We start from the raw sequence: 21,924 nt of genomic DNA, 5'->3' as shown, positions 1-21,924 counted from the left end.
TAAAGCAGTTGGAGAATGGGAGGTTTTGCATTATGTGCAGCCCAAAAATCTGCAACAACCGTTGATGCCATAATGTCAATATGGGCCCAAATCTCTCAGAAATGTTTTCATAACCTTGTTGAAACTATGCCATAAAGAACAAAGGCAAAAGGGAGTTCAACATGATACTCCCAAAGTGTACCTAATAAAGTGGCCAGGGAGTGTATAGCCCTTTTATGTGGGAGATTATGAAACTGTTTATGTGGTGTTTGAAATAAAAACCTATTTGCTGAAAATTATTGCAGAAATTACTCTGAGGTCAAGTTGCCAATTTTTATAATTTTTTTTAATCCTTTGTGTACACTGTAATTACCTGGTGGGTTCTTATAATGTGCTCACCACATAAAAACTTCTCACGGGGTAAATATTTTTTGTGCACAAGATACAGAATGTGGCACTTCAGAGACTCGTCATTCATTTAATTTCAAAGTAACAAATATTTTATGGTTTCTATATTCAGATTGCTTACTGTTGAAGTGAAAGCAAGCAAATTACACATACTTGTGTGGCTTAAATATTTATATAAGGTGAATAATATACTACTAACATATAAAAAATAAAAAAAGACTTAATTGCTGCATGACCCGTGTGTCAAAGGATAAATAACAGCCTAAGCAATAATGTGTTCTTGGGTGCAGATGCTTCGTTCAGATGGGATGACGACAGCATGCCCTTAGCAACGGTCGCGTCTCTACGGCAACATCCTCCGAGGTCCCCTCTTTGCAGTTGTCACCGCGGCTTTCAGATGTTGCCCGTGAGACGCACAGAAACCACCGCTTCACTCGGATGTTCGGGGTGGTTCTGGAGGATGTTGTGCTATCATGGATGTAATCCGAGGGACCACTGCAGTAGCCGTTCGTGTCTTGCGATTTGAGTGCCTAAAGTGGGCACAGGGCAACTTGGGCACCAGCCCCCTTCTGGATCTTAGTCATCCATCTCTCAGTTGCCATCCTGCACAAGATCATACACCCGCAGCCTCGTGCGGTCCCCGCTTCTCGTTTACCCCGGCTTCATTCGCGCCAGCCGCGTGTCATACGGCGGCTGAATGGATCCCGCCGTGCTCATCTTCCTGCTGTACGTGATGATCGCGCACGACCTGGTCTGCGGCTGGATGCAGTACCGGAGACAGAGCGCCAAGCCTCGCAAACGAGCTGACCGACCTCTGCTGAGTTCCAGGTATGTGTGAGTGTGTTTAAGTGTATGAATGGCGGTAATCAATCAGTAGTGTTAACCACCTGCAGCCTCTGATAGTTTTTAGTAAATGGCTGTTGAGGGGCGGGGGGAGATCAGAGAAAAGAAAGGTTTTGCAGAACTTGTAAATGACTTACCAAACTAAAGCTATAATGTGTTAAATGTTCACACACACAGCAGCTGGTGAAACATTCACAACCACCAGTCTTGGTTGACTGTAATCTGTCGACCATATCTGTAACGAATGATGAAAAGTCATTTTGGGTCAGAAAGAACATTTCTGTCACCATTTCGAACCTGCAATAGATAGACAATCAATCACAATAAAAAAAAACACATACAAGATCATTAAAAACCCCTTTGTTTTTAATGATATTTTTAAATCTGTTACTTAAATCAATCACATGCTTGCACATGTGGGTCATATGATTATTGGGGTTTTCTTTGTTTCTTTTTAATATTAGAGCATTTATCTTTTAAAATTAAGTGCCTTCAAGCAACTGTTGTTGTATATATAAAATTTAACTGAACAGAATTGAAGTGTTGTGCGGCATGTTGTAGATGCCCCACAACACCCGTTTTTCTTGGATTGGCTAAGTTTAATGAGGTTTCCATTCAAACTCTCTGTATTTCCTTTCAGTGCTCGTGTTTGTCAGGGAGCCTGGAGGGCAAGCATCCAATCAGTCAGGACAAATAGAGGAATGAGGGACCTGAGGAAGTGCGGCCGCATTGTGAGAAAGGCCTAAGAAAAGAGACAAGTTTGACATATAAGGACACTTATTGAAGAGTAGGGACTTCTGAGCGTGACCTGGCCCGCAAGCCTGATCTGGGGCTTCTCGCTTTTAATTTTACTGGGCATTTCAACCATGTCTTACCATTTGGAAGAGCAGCTGGCAGCGTCTTTCTGATGCAAGTCAAGAAGCAAAAGTCCCAACTGCTAAGAGATTTAAAGGTCAAACTTAAGGTATTGCCAGTATTAGTTTCCTCTATCATTCATTTGTACTTGAGCTATGCCTTTCAAGGTGCTTTGAATACCATTTTTGTTTGTTTGTTTGTTTTGGTTATAATATTTGTATTTTTATGTGTGTAAGATTAACTGTTTAAATGTGTATTTTTCCTAGTTTCCTGAAGCATGAATTGTCTCCTACAGTACTGTCAAATACCAAATCAAGGCTAAGAAGCTATGAGCTTTATACTAAAAGCTGCACAAAAGTAAACTTACCTTAGACAAAGTGATTTAGTGTAAAAGTGTAAATGTAACCTTGCAAAGAATCATTTAGTAATTAGATATAACTCAGAAAAGAAATGGATGTAACTGGTTGCATCATTTTCACAGATCCACGTGTTCTATGTTCTGTTACACATTAATTCGTCTATAGCCCCAAACTCTAACCCATATCATAAAAAGTGAATACAGCACCCATGTGCTGTAGCACCTAAGAAACAGGGAAAATATTGTCATTTTGTATTATAGGCTATTCCTTTAAATCTGGGGAACAACTTATTACCCTGGAAAGTCTCCATGTAAACAACAACTTTATTGGTTGTTGGAGGCAGTAAATCTAGTTCTTGCATATCCTGTGCAATAAGTGTTTCCAGTGAAGTCAAGGTACTTTCATTTTAATTCAAACAAGACAAACCATTTCAGGTTTGTGTGCACTGTGTGTCAAATAAAATGAAATGTGTGTTACCTGAGAGGCATTCAAAGCTGCTGCTTGTTAAAGAGTATAAATGCACTATAGATGGCAAAGTGTTGAATAAACTGAGTGTTGATTTAAAGTCAAGATTTGACTTTCAAACTATAATGTCAGTTTGACTGTGGAGACAGGATAGATTTTATTTTATTCAAATCCTAAATGAGATATTTCAGCCTGAAAGCATTGGCTCCATTATTTCCTTTTGTTAATTTAATTATTAGGCAGCTATTTAGCATTAAGTTAGTGTCCTTTGTTGAAATTGATGTCATTATTTTGCGGCTACACCTTATTTATTAAGGACTTACTCATAATGTCACATTAAAAGCTAACTCCACACCTTTCTGAAAGTGGGCACATTTGAGCCTACTGTTACTGTTGCTACTTATGGATAATTTACAGATGTTTGGTGATTGAGATATGGCCAAAATTCATGAGATGGGATTGGTAAGTGTTAGGTGTCACTGAAATACCACGAGACACATGACATCTGGCTAATATACTGTAGACCTGTGGCTGAGCCATAGAAAGACACTTTTTAAAAACAGGGTGTAGCGTTTTTGTCTTTTGCACATCATCTCTGGTTCCTGAAAGGTTGGTACTCCAATTGTAAAGCTGCAGTTTTCCTACAACAAAGAACAAAACCATGCAAACGAATGCTGCACATCAAGTTTGTTCTTTGAGTCTGAGCCCAAAAGTTCTTTTGTGTAGTTTAATAGTATCAGCTCAACCTGTCTGTAAGTAGAGTGTTGTCATTAAAGGAAACGACTGGCTGTACAGGTGGCTTCATCTTCATTTTCACGGCCTGACGAGTTTACCTGGTTTGTTTGGGTTCATGTTGGCTGCAGTTTGCTTCATGTTCAGCCTTAAAAATGTTTTTGGTTGTCTATGTTTAATGGGGCTCAACAAATACTGGACAAAAACAAGATAACATCATAATGTTTATGCTCGGAGCTTCATTATGTTCAATTTGAATTCTCAATTATATATTTGAATATTGAAACTCGACAATAAATAAAGATTTTTTTAAATATCAAACTTCATTCCTAATCTAATTTTTACTCCTAATCTAAAAACTCAAGAATGATGTTATTGTATTCTTTAAGGTAAAGTAAGTGCTGGAATAATAATAGTTAGTTACACTAACGAATAGTTAATTAAAGTAATAGCCTGCGAATAACGAAATCATAATAATAGAAATAAATAAATATACGTATTTTTAGGCATTATGGTATACTTTTGTATATAAGTCATCAGGGAATCCTGAGGGAATTTCTTCAGATTTTAGGCTTAACTGGCCAAAGGTCAACAGCACAGCAGACTGTTACCCAAATTATTAAATCATTATTTAGTATTGTTTTGTATCTAAAAAGGTCAAACATCAAACATGTTAGGAACAAAAAGGAGAGATGAATATAAGTAGGAAGGTCCTAAGCAGTGGCGTGTCTAGCGGGGTGGCCACCCCCCCAACCAGACCTGGGGTGGCACCTGGGGTGGCTAAAACAATAAAACAATAAAAAAGATTTGTGTGTGGATCAAAAAAAACCCTGCAAGTTACAAATACGAATTTTGACCCTATTTTTCTTCCTTTAAGCTGATTGGTCAATGTCATGTCAATCACAAATTAAACAATCCAATCAGAGAACAGATGGGTTTGGCTGTCGGAGGGGCGCTTTTTTGAACTGCAGGTCCTTGAAGGGTAATCTCTATATAAATATCCGATAGCAGGTAGGTCCCCTAACTTTCAGCAGCTGTTGAAAGGAAAAAGTTGTGGTATATCAGTGGTTAGAAATAACATTATTACTTTAGGATTAGTTTAACACAACGTCAGGGCTGACCCAGGACCATTGCTGTGAGTCACAGCGCGCAGCATAAAAGTCCCTTCACATCGGACACAGGATGTGCTGCTAATGCTAACTGCTAACTAAAACCAAAGGAATTATTTCCAGTGGTTCAGTTACCAGTGAAGTGTACATCCACTCAGCCTGATGAGTTTTGAGCACACGCCTAAATTACTCACCCAAAAAACATGTCTATTTTAAGGTGGCGTCACATTTTGTATCTAGCTAGATGTCTAACCTGTATGTCCCGTTTTGGGGATTATCATATTTGACCGAGGTAGCGATTATTACTTTCCTTTTGTGCATGACTCTCAGGCTGAACTTGAGTCTTAAGGTGAAGACAAACAGAAACCTGCTGCAACCTTCGCAGCAATCTCAAACATGCTGACATTTACATAGAGAAAGCTGATGGGAATGTTTTTTGTTTTTCACGTCTGTCAAGATATTTTGAACTGACTCTGGCACTGCAGTACTCATCCTCTGAGTACCAGGAGTATACCATACAGACATTAAGAGTAACTAATCTAAGATTTTATGCTGTATTTCACTACTGACTCACAGACTAATGCTGCCGTCCCCAGAGCTCCATCTCTGGCATGACAGAAATATTTATAAATAAAGTAAGGCAATACAAATAGGAAGCAAAATTAGCAAATACAGAATATGGTTTGAATTGGCTTAAAAACAAATCAAAAATAATTTTTGCTTAAGCTGTTTTATTTATTATTATTATTTGTTAGATACAGTAACAAGCAAAGAGAAAAAATCACTTATGACTAAACCTTTCTTTCTCACAATCATTGCAGACTTGTAAAACAAAATCTCTTTTAAAATTTTAATGAAACTCTTCTAAGTAATCAAACAGATAAACTGAGAAGATGGTGTAACCCTATTGGCAAAGGTAATAAGTTGCTTGAGGGGCTGAAGACAGCATTGCTTTTCTGAAAATGGCCATTTTTGAGAACAGTGCGGTGATCTGAATTCGTCTTGTGAATGGAGAGGATTTAGCAATTCTACCAACCGTTAACCATAATTCAATAACCCTATAAACCTAATAACCGAATGCGCTTTTAACTCTTATTAGAATGAGATTTTAACCACTACGGTGCAAAGTTTTTAGATCAGTTTAGCACAGAGTCCTCGTCAGTGAGTGCTGAAATAAAAATTGTTGACGGTGACAGATATCAGCACTGTCGTGAACTCATTTCCAGTTATTGAGAACTTGTTTCCTCATGCCACAACAGGGCAAAACAGATACGTTAAAGGTGGACTGAGTAGCTCAATAAGTTTGTTTTAAAAAATACATATTGTAGCACTTTGTTATAGGTTCAACTCATTAGACAAGAAATAAACAACATGCCCATTAAACAATAAAGTTTCATTGATTAGTAGGTATGCTTCTCCTGTGGCTTGAGAGATAGAGCTAATCTTTGCAGCATACTAGTGCAAGAAACTGAACCCTGAGTTACCCCTGATGCTTCTGTGTGACTATTAGGTTAAACAGGCTTGAAGGCAATGATGTCATGATCTCGGGTCTTTTGACCCAGCGTTTTGTGTTTTCTATTATTGTGATGTATTTTGGTTCTGGTTTTCTTGCTCTTTGGTTTTCGGTTCTGTTCTTCCTCAGTTTAGTGTTTAGTCATTTCTGCCTGTGTATTCCTCTGTGTAAAGTCCGTGTTTCTTAGTCTGTGTCTTTGCATGTGTGAGTTCCTGTTTTATTTTGAAGGTCTGTTTCTTTTGTCAGTGTTTCTAGTTTCGCTTCCCCTTGTCTTGTTATGTTCAATTAATGCCAGCCGTGTCCCCCTCCTGTTTCCCATTCTCTGATTGCCCTGTGTGTATTAAAGCCCTGTGTTTTTGTGTGCGCTTTGCTGGTTTGTCTGCGTGATCGCTCGCCGGCTTATGTTTTTGCTCTGTGTATCCCTGCATGTCTGTTTTTGGTTTCAGGTTTATTTTGTTAGTTTTTCTGGTTTAGGTTTTATTCTCGCCTTGCTGTTTGTTTTCACCCACCTTATAAAATAAAGCTCACTCTCGTCAAAAGTTGCATCTTGGGTCCTACTCTCGAACTCCACACGTCTGCCGCGCCAGACGTAACAAATGAGGCTTGTAGTAATCCATCCATAGTAGTCCATTTAGCAATCTAGTTGTTTGTTTTTGTTTGTTTGTTTGTTTGTTTTGGGAGGGGTTAGTTTTGTTTATATCAGAATTATTGTGCTACATTAATATGGTGATATTAATGTTGTATTAATGATGTTTTTCAGTTCACACTACATATTACAACACAAACACAACACAGTGAAGGCAGATGGCTCACAGTAATGAGATCGTCTCATTAAGGCAATGTGGTAATCCCTCCTTAAACTTGTTTTTAATTTGACTGAAAAGACATATCTATAAAATGCATTTCCTTTAGACTTACTTTGTAACCTCAACCTCAAGGTTAAGGTCAATTTCTGAAAATCACCTAGGATTTTCATATTTATACCACAGGTGCATCTACTGGTGTCCACCAGTATTTTGTTTTCTAAAATGTGGTTTTGTTTGTATTTCAGTAACAAGTGGTCTTCTCTATACAAGGAAGAATATCAGAGCAATAGGTTGCTGTAGTCATCAAATATCAGAGACAAGTGCTACTTTTTCAGACCCAATATCAAGTAAAGTAAACGTTGTCTTACAATAATGCCAACTGAGCAATTTGCTTGCTTGTGGCTGGTGAGCCCTACAATCTCTTTTCTTATTTATGCTCTTCGCCTGTTCTGCATCTACATCTCACACACTTCAATACATCCTCAATGGATCCCATGTGACTAATTCTTTTTCTGTTAGAGTTGCTGAATTTCTGCCCCTCTGCCTGATCTCAGAACAGCCAACCTGACGGAAACTGAAGCCAGCAGCAGCTTCTGGTCTCTAATTGTGTTCAGTGAGCTGCAAGACCCTCAGCTCAGCAAACAGCAGTCAGTCACTATCAGCAGATGGCCTTTCATCAGGTGGGTGTTTGTTACTGTTTTCCATGGGAGTTTGTGATACCCTGAGCTATACCTGTGCACTGTTTTCGTTTGGCTGGATAGGGGCACATACTTGGATCTTATAGGTCAGTGCTTTGTACATGAGGTGTGTACAGTATAAATGTAATATGTTTACCATTTGGTTTGTTTCTCCATAGAAGAGAAGCAGGAATACTGTCAAAGATTGTACTGAAGGCGCTTACAGTCTTGCAGGATTTGTTGTGGACTGATCAAAACATTATAGTGTATGTGTTTTTTTCTTGTATGTGTTTGCTGCTTACATGGACAACCCCACACAAAGTATTTAAATGCCATATTACGTCAGGACGTAACAGGTGACATCAGCAGCCTAGCTTGCGTTCTGGCTAAATACCACAAACAGGTTTAGGCACCTCATTCTCAAACTTGACTCGGAAGCTAGACACTTCTTCACCTGAAGAACCGACTGTAAAAGAGTAAGTTCAAATAATTCTTTGTTTTTGTTTGTTTAATTTGCTTCATTTAAATTTGAGAATGGTATGCCACTGTTTTCCAGTTATTAAGATATTAAGATATAACTAAAAAAGGGAAGAGATTGATCTTACTTTTTTCTTAATTTTCATGTTTAAAGTTGCCCTGTTAGTATCTGAAAGTATAACAATGAAACATTTTTTTTATCACAAATAGTTACTAAAAACTTTATTAAGACATATTTGATTAAAAGTTACAAGACAAGAATGTAATAAAACATCAATAAATGTAATTAACATCATACAAATAAATGTAGGGAAACAAAAGGAATGAAGGTAAATTAAAACAAAGCAGCTACTTGTATATGAAATTGTTAAGACTACTCACTCTACATCAACAACTTTATCTGTTGACGAATGCAGCACTGACAGAACCTAAAATATATATATAAAAGTCAGTTTAGTCAAATTATAACTGTAATACATTAGATAAAGTTCAAATGTGTTTGACCTACTTATGAGTAGCATATAAGTGAAATAATGTCCAATTTCCTGTTTAGGGTTAGATACCATATGCTTATGTGCATCACTGATTACGTTATATTATTTTCAAATACTTTAAGTTTTCTTTTATTTCTCAGAGGTTGTCTGTGAATGTGTTTCAAGCCCTGGATGTTTATCTTCTTGGTGTCTGGTTAAATACCTTATAGCACTATATTTACATTCTGAAACTGATTGCTAGAAATCAGGAGTGTCAAACTCATGTGGAACTATAACTAGATGTGGAAAATTAATCTTGTGAGACTTGACAAGTGAAATAATGCCGCTGGTTCATTTTAATAACTTTGAAAAAACCTTATAGTTGTAGGTTTGTTATGGGAAGAAAAAAAAGCACAACATGGAAATTGAAGGTGCCATAAAGTCAAAAAATGCCATCTGTTACTGTAATTATCCACTTTTGCAATTGAAGGTGAAAATGGCATCAGTGTCATCCAGCTCTCATCTCAACAAAACTGTGCGGCAGCAGTACATGAGCCTGCCTCAAGGACAGAAATGCCAGGTCACCTACATCTGGATTGATGGCACTGGAGAGACACTTCGGAACAAGACGAGAACTCTAGACACAGAACCACAAAGCATAGAAGGTGAATGGCATTTTTAATAAGCTCTAACCTTTTGGGGTGAGAGGCACTTAGTCTAAAACTTAATGTTTAATTAGCTTTATAGTGAAGGGCAGCTTTTCTACCCTTTCAATTTGTTATTACAACCTGCCCGATGAGGCTTTGATTGACGTGTTTTTTGAGACTCTGAATGTCTACAAGACTGTGAGCCAACTGCTTTCAAAACATTATGGGGGTGCACCTGGCACATGCCCATTCATACAATATTAATTAAAAAAACTGAAAGTAACACTAAAACTGTCATGTCTGAGGACTCAGTGTTTTGTTTCTTCATAATATGTTATGTTCTTGTTTATTCTGGTTATGTCTTTCATTATGATTTGCCATTTGTTAGGTTTCTGTTCTGTGCCTGCCCTGGTCCCACGTATCTGTGTTCCGTCTGTCCTTGATGTTATTATGTCTGCTCATGAGTGTGTTAAGCTCACTGTCTAGTCTGGATCTCTGTGTCTGTCATGTACTTCCTGTTTTACTTTGAAGGTCTATGTCTTATGTCAGTGCGTTCAGTTTTGTGCTCTCCCTGTCTTGTCTGCGTAATCAGTGTCAGCCATGTCTCCCAGCTGTTTCCTCTCAGTCCTGTTTAGTATCTGCGTCTTCCCCTGCTAAATTTACACTGTGTGTTCCTTTTGCTAGCTCGCCTGCCTGTTTAGTTTGTTTTGTATTCTCAGTTTAGTTAGTTTTCTGTTCTGTTGTTATCCAGCAATAAAGCTGAGTGTTTTGAGTTTACGTCTGCCTCTGTGAGTCCTGCTTTTGGGATTCCTTCCTGCCTTCACACAGCCATGACAGAAACTTAAAAGAACTAAATAAAAGCTAAACATTTTCAAATGAAAAAAATAAACTGAAAGAAGTAAATCCACTGTGGAAACTCACTGAAATCTAACTGATTTATTATTAAATAGAATATTCCAGGTGTGTCTAAGCTTGAGAAGTTAGTGTGCTCGCTGTCTTTTCTTAATTTGTCTTCGCTACCAGAGAACTTTGGCACATTTTACTGTAATTGTGCTCTTTTATGTTTGTCTTTTTTCCCCATTGTCCTGTTACATTTATTTGTGTCTACTTTTAGTAACAGGGCCAGATCTCACCAAGCAGATAGTATGAATGGGAATTTTCCATGACATCTCTATTAACGTAGTTATCAAGTTAATCAGGTTTCACTTTAAAAAAGAATGTGAACACTGACGCCTAATCAGAGGAGTAATAAGAAGTCTCTATTTTTAGAAATACCTGAGTGGAACTTTGATGGCTCAAGCACCTACCAGGCCGAAGGCTCCAACAGTGACATGTACCTCATCCCGGTCTGCATGTTCAGGGATCCATTCAACCTTGACCCCAATAAACTGGTTCTCTGTGAGGTCCTGAAGTACAACCGTTTACCTGCTGGTACATTTTTTTCAGTCCATGCTTTTTACCCTTAACATCGTCTAAGATCATAATAATAGACTGCTCTGACTTTTATTTTAGAAACTAACCACAGAGCAAGCTGCAACAAAGTGATGGAAAAGGTCAAAGAGCACCATATTTGGTTCGGTATGGAACAGGAGTACACACTTCTGGGAACAGATGGACATCCATTTAGCTGGCCTCCAAATGGATTCCCAGCACCCCAAGGTAACCGAGCTGTCATTTTTTTTACTGTTTTTTATACAAATACTGCAGTGACAACCCCATTGCCAGCTTGTGGTAAATCCTTGTGCTATTATCTGGGTCACGGAGAGTGTGGAGTGAAGCAATATCCCACAAAATGATACACATTTACATTTAAAGTCAGAGAAGCAGAGGTAATGACAGAATTTCTCAGAAACAAAACAGACACTTTCCAAGAATGACAGGGTATGAAATCAGACAAAAGGAACAAAACCAAAAGTAGACTAGCACAGCTGATACGTTTCTAAACTTTAACAAAGGCTTTCACATTCTTAAGGAGCTTGTAAATCCATTCAGATTCTCTGAGCACCACACTTCTCTTTCCCACATGTTATCATTATTTTATTCAAGTTAGCACAGTGGTCAGTGCTATACAAAGGATTTCTGTAAAGTTAGAAAAGAAGTAGACAAATCATTTCTCAGACACTTCATATTGTAAATGTTTGTAATTTTTGTCTGAAAACAAGCATCACAAATGCACTTTTTATAGGCTCAGAACCTAAATGTTTATAGCCGTCGTACAGTTTTCATACAGTGTATCTTGATATTGTGGTTTTTCATTTGTGTCATCATGTGTCCTCAGGTCCTTACTACTGTGGGGTGGGGGCCAACAGTGCTTATGGAAGGGACATTGTGGAGTGCCACTACAAGGCCTGCCTCTATGCTGGGATCAAAATCTGCGGTACTAATGCTGAAGTTATGCCATCTCAGGTAAGTGAAAGTACTACTCCAATACATGGCAGTAGCACTTTATAATAAACATAGCTAATTAAATGTATGTAATATTTATTAATCACTGGTTACAATGTATTTTGTGTTTCTTTATGCCATTAACTTTTCTGCGATCTTGAGTTTTGGTTAGTAATAAATCTTTTATTACTACTCAATGAGCCTTTTCATTATAGGGCATCACGGAGTTGTTTTAGTCAGAAAAACATGAAATAATTAAAAACTATTCTTATCTTCTAGTTCTCCTGCTTTGGATTTCTGCCAGTTGGATTTTTAGCTTCTTGTTTCGTTTTTATAACACCCAGAAAAGGTTGCATCACATTTCTTTTGTTTCCATTGCATTTTTCTTTTTGCGTCGACGAGATAAGTTTTGTGACATTGAGATGGGTAGATGGGTACACCTCCCCAACATACCACGCATAACATGGCTTTCTATGAAATACTCACGCTGCTACAATCCAGTGATGCCACACAATAAAGAAAACAGTCTCACCCCAAACTTGAACCACAATTCCTGAACTTAACCAGCTAGTTTAAAACAGAAAATAAAATGATAGCAAAAGAGAAAGTAACAAAAGGCAAAACAGCACAACCTCCCTACTGAAATGCAATTTAAAACAAGTATAGGTTATAGTGACTATAAAGTCAGCTACAACTTTATTTACAATTTATTAGCTGTCCAAATAAAGTGGATGGCTCAACAGTATTTAATGACCACATACAAACATTAGTTATGACTTTACAGTTAATTCAGACAATGTTAATTTGATACAATACGATGACTAAATATTGTTATATATTACAAACATATGACATATTTATGAGACAAGCTATTTATCCCAGAACCTGGGGAAATACTCTGGTACAGCAGCCAAAACATTCAAAACAACCTACCTAAAAAAATATAAAAAACAACATTACAAAACAAAATTCTTCAGAGGAAAATGAGCTCAATGACGCAGAAAACACTGAGCTCAAAAAACTGAAATTTAATACACAGATAAATATGAAACATAAATATAATTCACAAGTGATTTCCAAGCAAATACTAGGCCATTAGCAAATGTTACTCATTATAATTTCTTTGTTTTCTAACAGTCAAAAAAAACTATCAAATTGCAGTTAGCTAAACGTATCATTTATTAACAGTGTTAATGTTTTCACCTCGAACATTTCCCTCTTGTCTCTGCATCTTTCTTTTTCTCTGGCTTCAGTGGGAATACCAGGTGGGCCCCTGTGAGGGCATCGAGATGGGGGACCATTTGTGGGTCTCACGTTTCCTTTTGCACCGTGTCTGTGAAGATTTCGGGGTTGTAGCAACTCTGGACCCCAAACCCATGAAGGGCAACTGGAACGGGACTGGTTGCCACACAAATGTCAGCACCAAGGAGATGAGGGAAGAAGGAGGACTGCAGTAAGTAAACTCCAGACTTTCAAAAGATACACATACAAAAGCTCTTCATTGTACTACAAAAAGGAGGACCAGTGGCACATTTGAAAAGCTTAAAAACAGCTTGTATTTTCTTATTATTTTTTATTTTAAGTATTTCTTTAAATTAAATAAAATGCAGCACTATATCCCCTCACCAGATACTTTATTGGATACTCTATGTATGCAATAAATTTGATTCAAGAAACGGGAAGAAATTATGTGTGTTTTTAAGTGACTGACTGCTAGTAACAAATTACCCAAAGATACAATTTTAAATTGGTTCTTTCCTAAGTTGTAGTGTAAATAAGTTATTCCCTTAAGTGAGATTCATAGATAAAAGTCTTCAGTGGCTTAACAAAAAAACAAAAAAAAACATTCTCTGAAAACGATCAAATACAAGGACTTGACTATAAAATGGTTTTAAAAAGCAGTCAATATCCAGAGCAAAACTTTGAAAGACCTTCAGAAAACCTGGAAAACTGTTGCTCAAGACCTGTATTTAAAAATTACAATAATGTCCTCTTAGAAGCAAATATGAAGAAAAGAGTGATGCTGTCTTAATCTTTACTAATCATGCTTAAACAACTGTTCACTGATGCTCAACATACTGCCTTCTCAAACATAGTAATAAATGGAAACTTCAGTAAAAATACATGTTTCTTTGATGGCAGGTACATTGAGAAGGCTATCGATAAGCTGGGGAAAAAGCACCCTGAGCACATTCGTGTGTACGACCCTCATGAAGGCAAGGACAACATCAGGCGCCTCACAGGTCTCCACGAAACCTCCAGCATCCACGACTTCTCTGCTGGAGTGGCCAATCGAGGTGCCAGCATCCGCATCCCACGGCAGGTGGGGCAAGAGAAGAAAGGGTACTTTGAGGACCGCCGTCCCGCAGCAAACTGTGACCCGTATGCAGTGACGAAGGCCATCGCCATAACCTGCCTATTGGAAGAAGAAAAAGGAGCCAAGTAGTAGAAAAGTGCTGCCTTTTTTAAAATTATATAATTTGTATAATATAGATAATATATATAAAATGTATAAAGCAGACCTGTCTGTGAGTTAACTTGAACTGGAGTAAAAGGATTCACTACAAGATGAAGAAGCCTGGAAGTAGATGTGTTTTTCCTCTGAGCCTCTATACTGCTGCAAACGATTACTGCTCACTATGCTCCCTAAACTATTAATAACTGCTACTTTAAACTTGTGCTCCATCTGTAACCGCTGAGGAATGAAATAAAGATAATGGTGCTATGATTGCCTTCTTATCTATTTATGTCAGAAAGTCTCCATATACTTCACTTGTCATTGGTATGACTGTTGTAGAAATGTCCTTACATATTAGTGAATTTGTTGTTAGCACTCTTGCTGAGTGCCTAAACCTCAGCTGGCATCATATGTATCATCCAGTCTGGCTTTGCCTTACTCTTATCCAGTTTTGCCTCCAGTGGAACAGGCTGGCTGTACTGCCACTTTACCCACTTACTGCCAGAGATACCACTCCTTCATCCTGATAGCATACCTATTTCAAGTATCAACGTGATGCAGCTGCTACTTTTGGGCTCATATGGGATCTCCAAGCTTGCCCTATCTTGCTTTACCACTGGTAAGACATCTGATTTCTCTCTACTTAAGGTGGCTTGGGGCAACCATCTTGGTAACCATACAAATCTGAAATAGCAGTTCCTCCTTCCAAACACTTACAAACTAGCCAAAGTACATTCTGCCAACCTGATCTCTCCACAAATAAGTGGTGTGGGACCCAGAAGCCTTTGATAGTTTTGCTCGATGTGTTGTGTTATGTGGTTTTCATGTAGATAAGCTACTGCGAAAGGGACCGGTTGCTATAAAGACGGGTTTGTTGAGCACAGCCTCTGTCATTCCACTGACGAGTGGAACTGACAAAGCATATACACTGCCTGGCTGCATGTGAAATCACAGGCCAAGCATATCTCCAGTGGGGGAGCTGACATGCTTCAGGATCAGACCAAGCAAGTTAACAAAGGCAAAAAGATGCAGGGACACTCGTCCTCTGTTTACTACAATAGCCAATTAAACACTTCCCAAAGTAAACACTAAATAAAACTTTACTGCCAGTACTGTGAAATTTTGATTTATGAAAATTGAAGCAAAAAACTGCCACCCCAGAGCCTGGGCCTAAACATTATTGATACACTGTGGGATCATCTCAACAGAAAATGAAACACAATGCAGCCATATTCCAACAAACAGCTTTAGAAAGTGCTTCAAGAAGCCTGGAGAGCTATTCCTGAAGACTGGTTTAAGAAATTACAAGAAATCTTGCCTAAGAGAGTTGTATTTCCATTTATGTTTGCATATGATTGAACAAATCACTGCTCCTATCTCCAATTTTCCAAGCAAAATATAAAGTAATGAGGGATCCTTCAAGACCTTTGCACAGCACTATAGTTAAGGCAATAAGTCTGATCTGTGTTAGCAGAATCACAGAAAAATAGTAATCTTAAAATAATAAACCAGATGTTGAAGCTTTTTGCACTTGTCCACCAGATGGAGCTATTGGAGTAATTTTCATTACCCACATCTTATTCAGCAAATCAAAACCTGTAATTTACCCAGTCAGAGGTCAACGTGTTACGGAGACTTGTTAGCTGGCTCTTTATAAAGGGATAAGAGTGGTGTGGTTTTTAAAATATTTAAGGATTTAACCACAAAATAGGGGGAACCACGATCTTTGCAGGCACATGGTGAGTTACACCCACATGGATCCATCTCAGGTGATGCTGGGCGTACCTAACATATGGTGTTAACATCCTATCATGTTACTTACAGACATGCAATCGCCTCATTTGCGGCCTGGCACCGTCAAAATGATTCACGATCCAAGCTGTTTTTGCAACATGAGTAAACAAACAAGGTGAAACTGAGAACAAGAAGAAGAAACAATGAGATTCTTTGAACTATATTAGATGCCACCACATAACAGATTTCCATGGATACAGGCAGTAACTTGGCAACTATGGTGTTTTGTCTGTTGTCATGGGAACACTTTTCTTTTACTGAGCATAAAACCAGCCTGTGTGTATGGAGGATTAAAACAGCCAAATTTAAAAATATAAATAAATAAATACATAAGTGAATAACTCAGCAAATAATTTCATTTAGAAAATATGTATATTTCTCGAGGTATTTGAGGCATGAATCTGGCATTAAATGACCAACTAGCAACAAGCTCAACCTAATTTTCATTCTTAAAAGTGTATTAACTGTAAGGTCAGGTTAGGTAACAGGCTTGATATAGCGGCGACAGATCTATCACAAGACTCACACAGAGAGACAGACAACCACGAACTCTCACATCCACACTTCTGACCAATTTAAGTTCACCAATTAACCCAACAAGCACGACTGTAGAGGAAGAGGAACGATATTTTTTCTGTTGTGGTAAATGCAACACATTAAGCCTCTTGAAAAAAAACTGTGTATACAGTACAGACGGTCTTATCTGTGAGCCTTTTATACACAAACGCGATCAAAACATTTACATATACAGCTCTAATCACATCACTGAAGCTACACAATGAGACAGGAAGTATAGTCAGGGATGGGAAGTACCGTCTCAGAGAGAGGAAGTATGCACTGAAACAGAAACTGTGCGAGCAGTGGGGAGGGTTTTAATTTGAATTCATGCTAATTCTCCTCTTGGGTTTTGTGCGTTTCAACTTTGTTATAGGGAAAGAAACCAAATCAAAATTATGCAAATTTTGAGGAGTGTGTTGTCAGTGTCAGTGAACTATTTTGTTCAAATTGGATGATTTGTTCTTCTTGGGCCAAAGACTTTCCAGAAACCTTATATTTTTTCACATGTAGCCTCTGTCTACTTGTTGCGTATGCCCAAATGACTATTCACTCATATTACTGCCGCACACTGATTCAGGCAGGAAGCACAAATAAGAGAGCCCCAGCAGCTTTCTTTTGTGTTGTGGTGTACTTCAGTACATGCAAAGTTCAGGAATGCAGCTCTTTGGAAATTTCTCAGACACTGTGATGCAACCTCCTTTCTGGAAAGTACCATACAGACATTTTCAGCTTTCTTTCATTCATAGAGGTATTCTAGCAGTTATCTCTAGAAGATGGTTCACACAACAACAACAAATCAAATCAATTTATTTACATAGCACCTTTCACAGGATAAAAACCACAAAGTGCTTCACAGTAATGTAAAAACAGAAATACATAAAATACATCAATAATCAAACATACAAATCTAATTAAAAGCCTTAAGAGTCTTAAGCTGCTTTTTAAAAGAATAAATACAATCAAGGCAACATAAAAATGGAGGAGAGCATTCCACAACCTGCGGGCCACCGCTCTGAAAGATCTATCTCCTCTGGTCTTAAAACAAGTTTGTGGGACTACCAACAGCCTTTGATTAGATGATCTCAGGCTGCGAGAGGGAGCGTGGGGTTCTAAAAGATCAGAAATGTAGGCAGGGGCATCACAATTCAAAGCTTTAAAAGTCAGTACCAAGATTTTTTAAATGAATTCTAAAATGTACTGGAAGCCAGTGTAATGAACGTAACACTGGTGTAATGTGCTCTCGTTTTCGTGTCTTAGTTAAAAGCCTTGCAGCAGCATTCTGGACTAACTGATTCCTTTTGCTCAAACAAAGATAAAGACTGTTACAATAATCTAAGCGAGATTAAATAAAAGCATGAATAACCATTTCTAACTCAGATTTAGATAGCAAAGTTCACAGTCCCCAGATGTTTCTTAGCTGAAAAAGGCAGTTCCTAATTGACTGGCGAGAGTGTTGTTCTAGGGACATGACAGAATCAAAGATCACACCTGAGGCTCGGGTGAACAGCTGAGCCAAGAGAACCAAGATGCTGTTTGATTAGAGATATCTGGTTGTCGGGGGCAATAATTAATGTTCTTCTCAGAGTTCAACTGTAAATAGTTGTCCCCGAGCCACTGTTCAATGGAAGCTAAACATTTAATTAAAGAGGACAGGACTTCCATCGGCTTAAAAGAGCAATAGAGCAGAATATCATCAGCATAGAAGTGATAAGACACCTCAGGGAACTGCCTAATTATAAGTCCTAGAGGTAACATGTACAAAAGAAAAAGAATAGGACCCAGAACTGAACCCTGCCGTACCCCACAAGTCAGATCCTTAGAATGTGACATAAACCGATTTGCAAAAACACTAAAAGATCTGTTGGAGAGGTAAGACTGAAACCACTTCAAAGCCAGACCGGACACACCGACTACGTCCCGGAGCCTGTTAATCAGGATGGTATGGTCAATGGTGTCAAAGGCAGATGTCAACTCCAACAAAACCATGATGGAGGATGCTCCGGAGTCAGCTGACATCATAATGTCACTAGAGACTTTAACGGGGCGACCGTGGCTCAGGGGGTTGGGAATCGCATCTGTAACCGGAAGGTCGCCGGTTCGATCCCTGGGCTCTCTGTCCTGGTCGTTGTGTCCTTGGGCAAGACACTTTACCCTACTTGCCTACTGGTGTTGGCCAGAGGGGCCGATGGCGCGATATGGCAGCCTCGCTTCTGTCAGTCTGCCCCAGAGCAGCTGTGGCTACAACTGTAGCTGCCTCCACCAGTGTGTGTGAATGTGAGAGTGAATGAATAGTGGTATGGTAAAGCGCTTTGGGTGCCTTGAAAAGCGCTATATAAATCCAATCCATTATTATTAAGTAATGCGGTTTCTGTTGAGTGACTTTTACGGAAACCCGACTGAAATTTGTCATAAATGTCATGTTTTTCTAAAAAAGCGGTAAGCTGATCTGCAACTACTTTTTCCAGAATTTTCGACAATAATGGGAGCTTGGAGATAGGCCTATAATTCTTAAGCTGAGTTGGATCCAAACTGCTCTTTTTTAATATCGGCTCAACAACAGCATGCTTACAGAACGTAGGGACCACACCTGTTAAAAGTGAGGCATTGCATATCTCTACAATAGAGGGGCCAATGGCAGAGAGAGCATTTTTAAACAACCCAGCAGGTAGAATGTCATTTGCACAAGTGGTAATTTTCATTTTTATCCAGCAGGATAAAACACTTGCAAGTGTTGTTAAATCCCTAAAGGGCCATTCAGGGAGACAACAAAACAAAACAAAGAAAATTTAAAAACAAAGAACAAAAAACAAAACAGATTTTTTAAATGTTTTGTTTGCAACGTTTCCTCAGATTTTTCACCTACAAAATACTGTTTACAATAATGATACTATACTTTTATTCATTGTGGAAGTATCAAGATTTAAAGAGAAAACACAAATCTACACTGCATCATCATTTACCTGCAAAAAACGGCATTTCTTTTAATTCTGTCACTAATTAACCAAAGGCAATATACTGATGCTTTAACACATTTTTAATTAGTAGACCTTATATGAATAAATAAATAAATAATTAGTTTGGGAACATAAATTGGGTGGATATGGGTGAACACAGATATAAATAAGTAAACTTTAAAATAAATAAAAATTAACATTTAGTTAAAAAGCAGATAGATTAGGGGGTTAATACCAGTGTTACATTTAATTAGGAATGATAACTCAAACAAAGACAGTGTTGGATATTCAATGGGAACTATCGTGCCTCACTCAACTATCAGGCCTGTAATGAATATGAATGCTCGTGGCTGTTTTGTGACATCCATTTATTCTCACCATTCTTGCCCTTGTGAATGACGCACAAGCACAAGCACAACCATACTAATTAATACTATTCAAAAATTAAAAAAACAACAACTTTGAGGCAAGAAAACCAGAGGAGAAACTACCTGGATGATCTGTGTCCAAGAATATTTGACCCAAAAAAGTGTTTTAAAATCCTCCAAAAGACACCAACACCGCATGCATGGTCAAGAGGTCCAGCTCAGTGACGCGAGATAGTGGAGGTGGCCTAGCAAACACATCAAGCTGCTCCAGTGACCTGATTCATGAGTTATAAATGAATTTGCTCACTGTACAATTCTTAGCAGGGGGCAATAGTCAAAACACAGTGCTGAAAACATGCTTTGTAATGCTGTAAAGTTGGGCATTTGTTACATGGGAAATTGACTCACATTTGTAGCCTCTAGTGGCCAGTAAAGGAACTGCAGTTATTGGAACTTCACAGCCCTGAAGGTTCCTGCTTTATTGTCTATAGTTGATATTATAAATAAATAAAAAATAAGTCTGGTCATTTATTTACAATATCAAACAATCATCTTCTCTTAAACCACACATGAGCGCATCTGTTATCAAAGGTCAACGTGACGTCACGGGCGTGCGAGTGAGGAAGGTGGGGAGGAGGGAGCTCGCGGCAGCAGGTGAGAGCGCAGCATCAGAGATACGCAGAGCTGAGGAAGTAGCGGAGTAGTGAGGAGCAGAGCCATGGGAAAGCTTCAGGAATTTGATATTACTTTTACCAACAACAAGGTGGTTTACGGTCCGGGGGAGTCTATAAGCGGGACGGTGAAGATACGAACCACCGAGTCGCTGCATTTCAAAGGTAAGCTGTCCGTCAGCGAAACCCAGAAGACGGAAAGGAGCGTTTCTTCCTCCCAGCGTGCCTCTCTCAGTCAGGCTCAGCGAGGCGCGCATGTAGGCTTGGTGTACATAAACTTTTCCTCGGTGATGGTGGACGTGGGGGAGAGCAGAGCACCGCGCAGCTGTGGCTTTTCTTTTTCGTCTGTTCAAGGCACCACACTGTGCGGTCGCGTCGGACATGTATTGGGGATTTTGTGCCGCTGTTCTGGGAGTGGACCGAGCGTTTCCCACACGACACCAGCAGCCACCGCCGCTGTTGTTGTCTGTGCCAGCTCAGCTGTTTGGTACTCTTATCAGGCCGTTTAAAGCACACATCCTGCTTTAAACGGCGTTAGTCATCTGGGAGCATTTTCAGTATACAAGCGTCAAATAGAAACGATTTGGAAATGTTTATTAATTTAGACAAACTTGAAGAAACTGTTAATAATGGGAATAAAGTGGGCTAAGTGGGAAGCAGCTCCTGGAAAGACACAAAGAATCCATTGTGTGTAAAGAGATCCTCGAGGGTAATCTTCCCAGATAAGGAAGAGCAGTCATCATCTTGACTGAAAGCTCTTCTTACAGTGGGTGTCCCTGCACAGTGGTATGTTAATTGACAGGGTGAAACTCTGGGAATATGTCCCCTTGCGTCTTGTATTTTACAAAGTTTAAATAGCCTGCAGTGCAGTTTATCCACTGATCTACACTGGTTTGATGTGCGGAGCCTCGCGTGTCTGCAGGCTAGAACTCGGAAAGTCGCACCAAAACAAGGAGGGAGGGCAAATAGCACTACAGGCCGAACATTTGAATTGCAAATAGCAAAAATTCATAAGTTTATCCATCGCCATGATCAGTATAATCTCGATTATTCATTAATTCCACAAACATAATGCAGCTGCTTAACCTAAATATTATTCAAATTAATCTTACCTGTAAAAGATGGGGAGAGATGGAGGAAGTGAGGAACCCATGGTTTTCTGGCAGGGAGTTGAGCCTTGGTGAGGTGGCCTTTTTTTTTTTTTTTTTTTTTTTTTTTTTTTTTAAATTTTGACTGGAAAGTCTGTCTAGCAAGGGTAACCTGATCTCCCCTCACCATGGGACGCCTTTAGGTGCAAAGAGTGCATCGGACCCGGTTTCCTTTGCACAGCATCCACAAGGACCGCACAGGAAAGGCAAAAATGCATCGAGTATGAGATCCTAGACAAATCCAG

At 38.8% G+C, this 21,924-nt stretch overlaps 2 protein-coding genes across 2 annotated transcripts in view; both read left to right on the top strand.

Annotated features, from left to right (window-relative positions):
• The first annotated feature begins 7,650 nt into the window (after positions 1-7,650).
• On the top strand, positions 7,651-14,456 carry LOC101478711 (glutamine synthetase). Its single transcript, XM_076886313.1, has 7 exons — positions 7,651-8,222; positions 9,187-9,361; positions 10,613-10,774; positions 10,856-11,002; positions 11,622-11,749; positions 12,982-13,181; positions 13,871-14,456. The coding sequence occupies exons 2-7, from the start codon at positions 9,193-9,195 to the stop codon at positions 14,172-14,174; spliced, it is 1,110 nt and encodes a 369-aa protein (XP_076742428.1). The 5' UTR covers positions 7,651-8,222; positions 9,187-9,192; the 3' UTR covers positions 14,175-14,456.
• Positions 14,457-20,494: 6,038 nt separating this feature from the next.
• Positions 20,495-21,924, top strand: part of arrdc1b (arrestin domain containing 1b) — a 48,486-nt gene continuing 47,056 nt past the window's right edge. Inside the window, exon 1 of the mRNA XM_004538455.4 lies at positions 20,495-20,696. Coding sequence (XP_004538512.2) covers positions 20,579-20,696 — 118 coding nt within the window. The 5' untranslated portion in view covers positions 20,495-20,578. The remainder of the gene's footprint in view (positions 20,697-21,924) is intronic.

The sequence above is a fragment of the Maylandia zebra genome, linkage group LG7 (assembly GCF_041146795.1).
Source record: "Maylandia zebra isolate NMK-2024a linkage group LG7, Mzebra_GT3a, whole genome shotgun sequence".
Classification (NCBI taxonomy): Eukaryota; Metazoa; Chordata; class Actinopteri; order Cichliformes; family Cichlidae; genus Maylandia; species Maylandia zebra.
The sequence above is the reverse complement of the archived record's forward strand: the minus strand, read 5'-3'. Positions and strand labels throughout refer to the sequence as shown.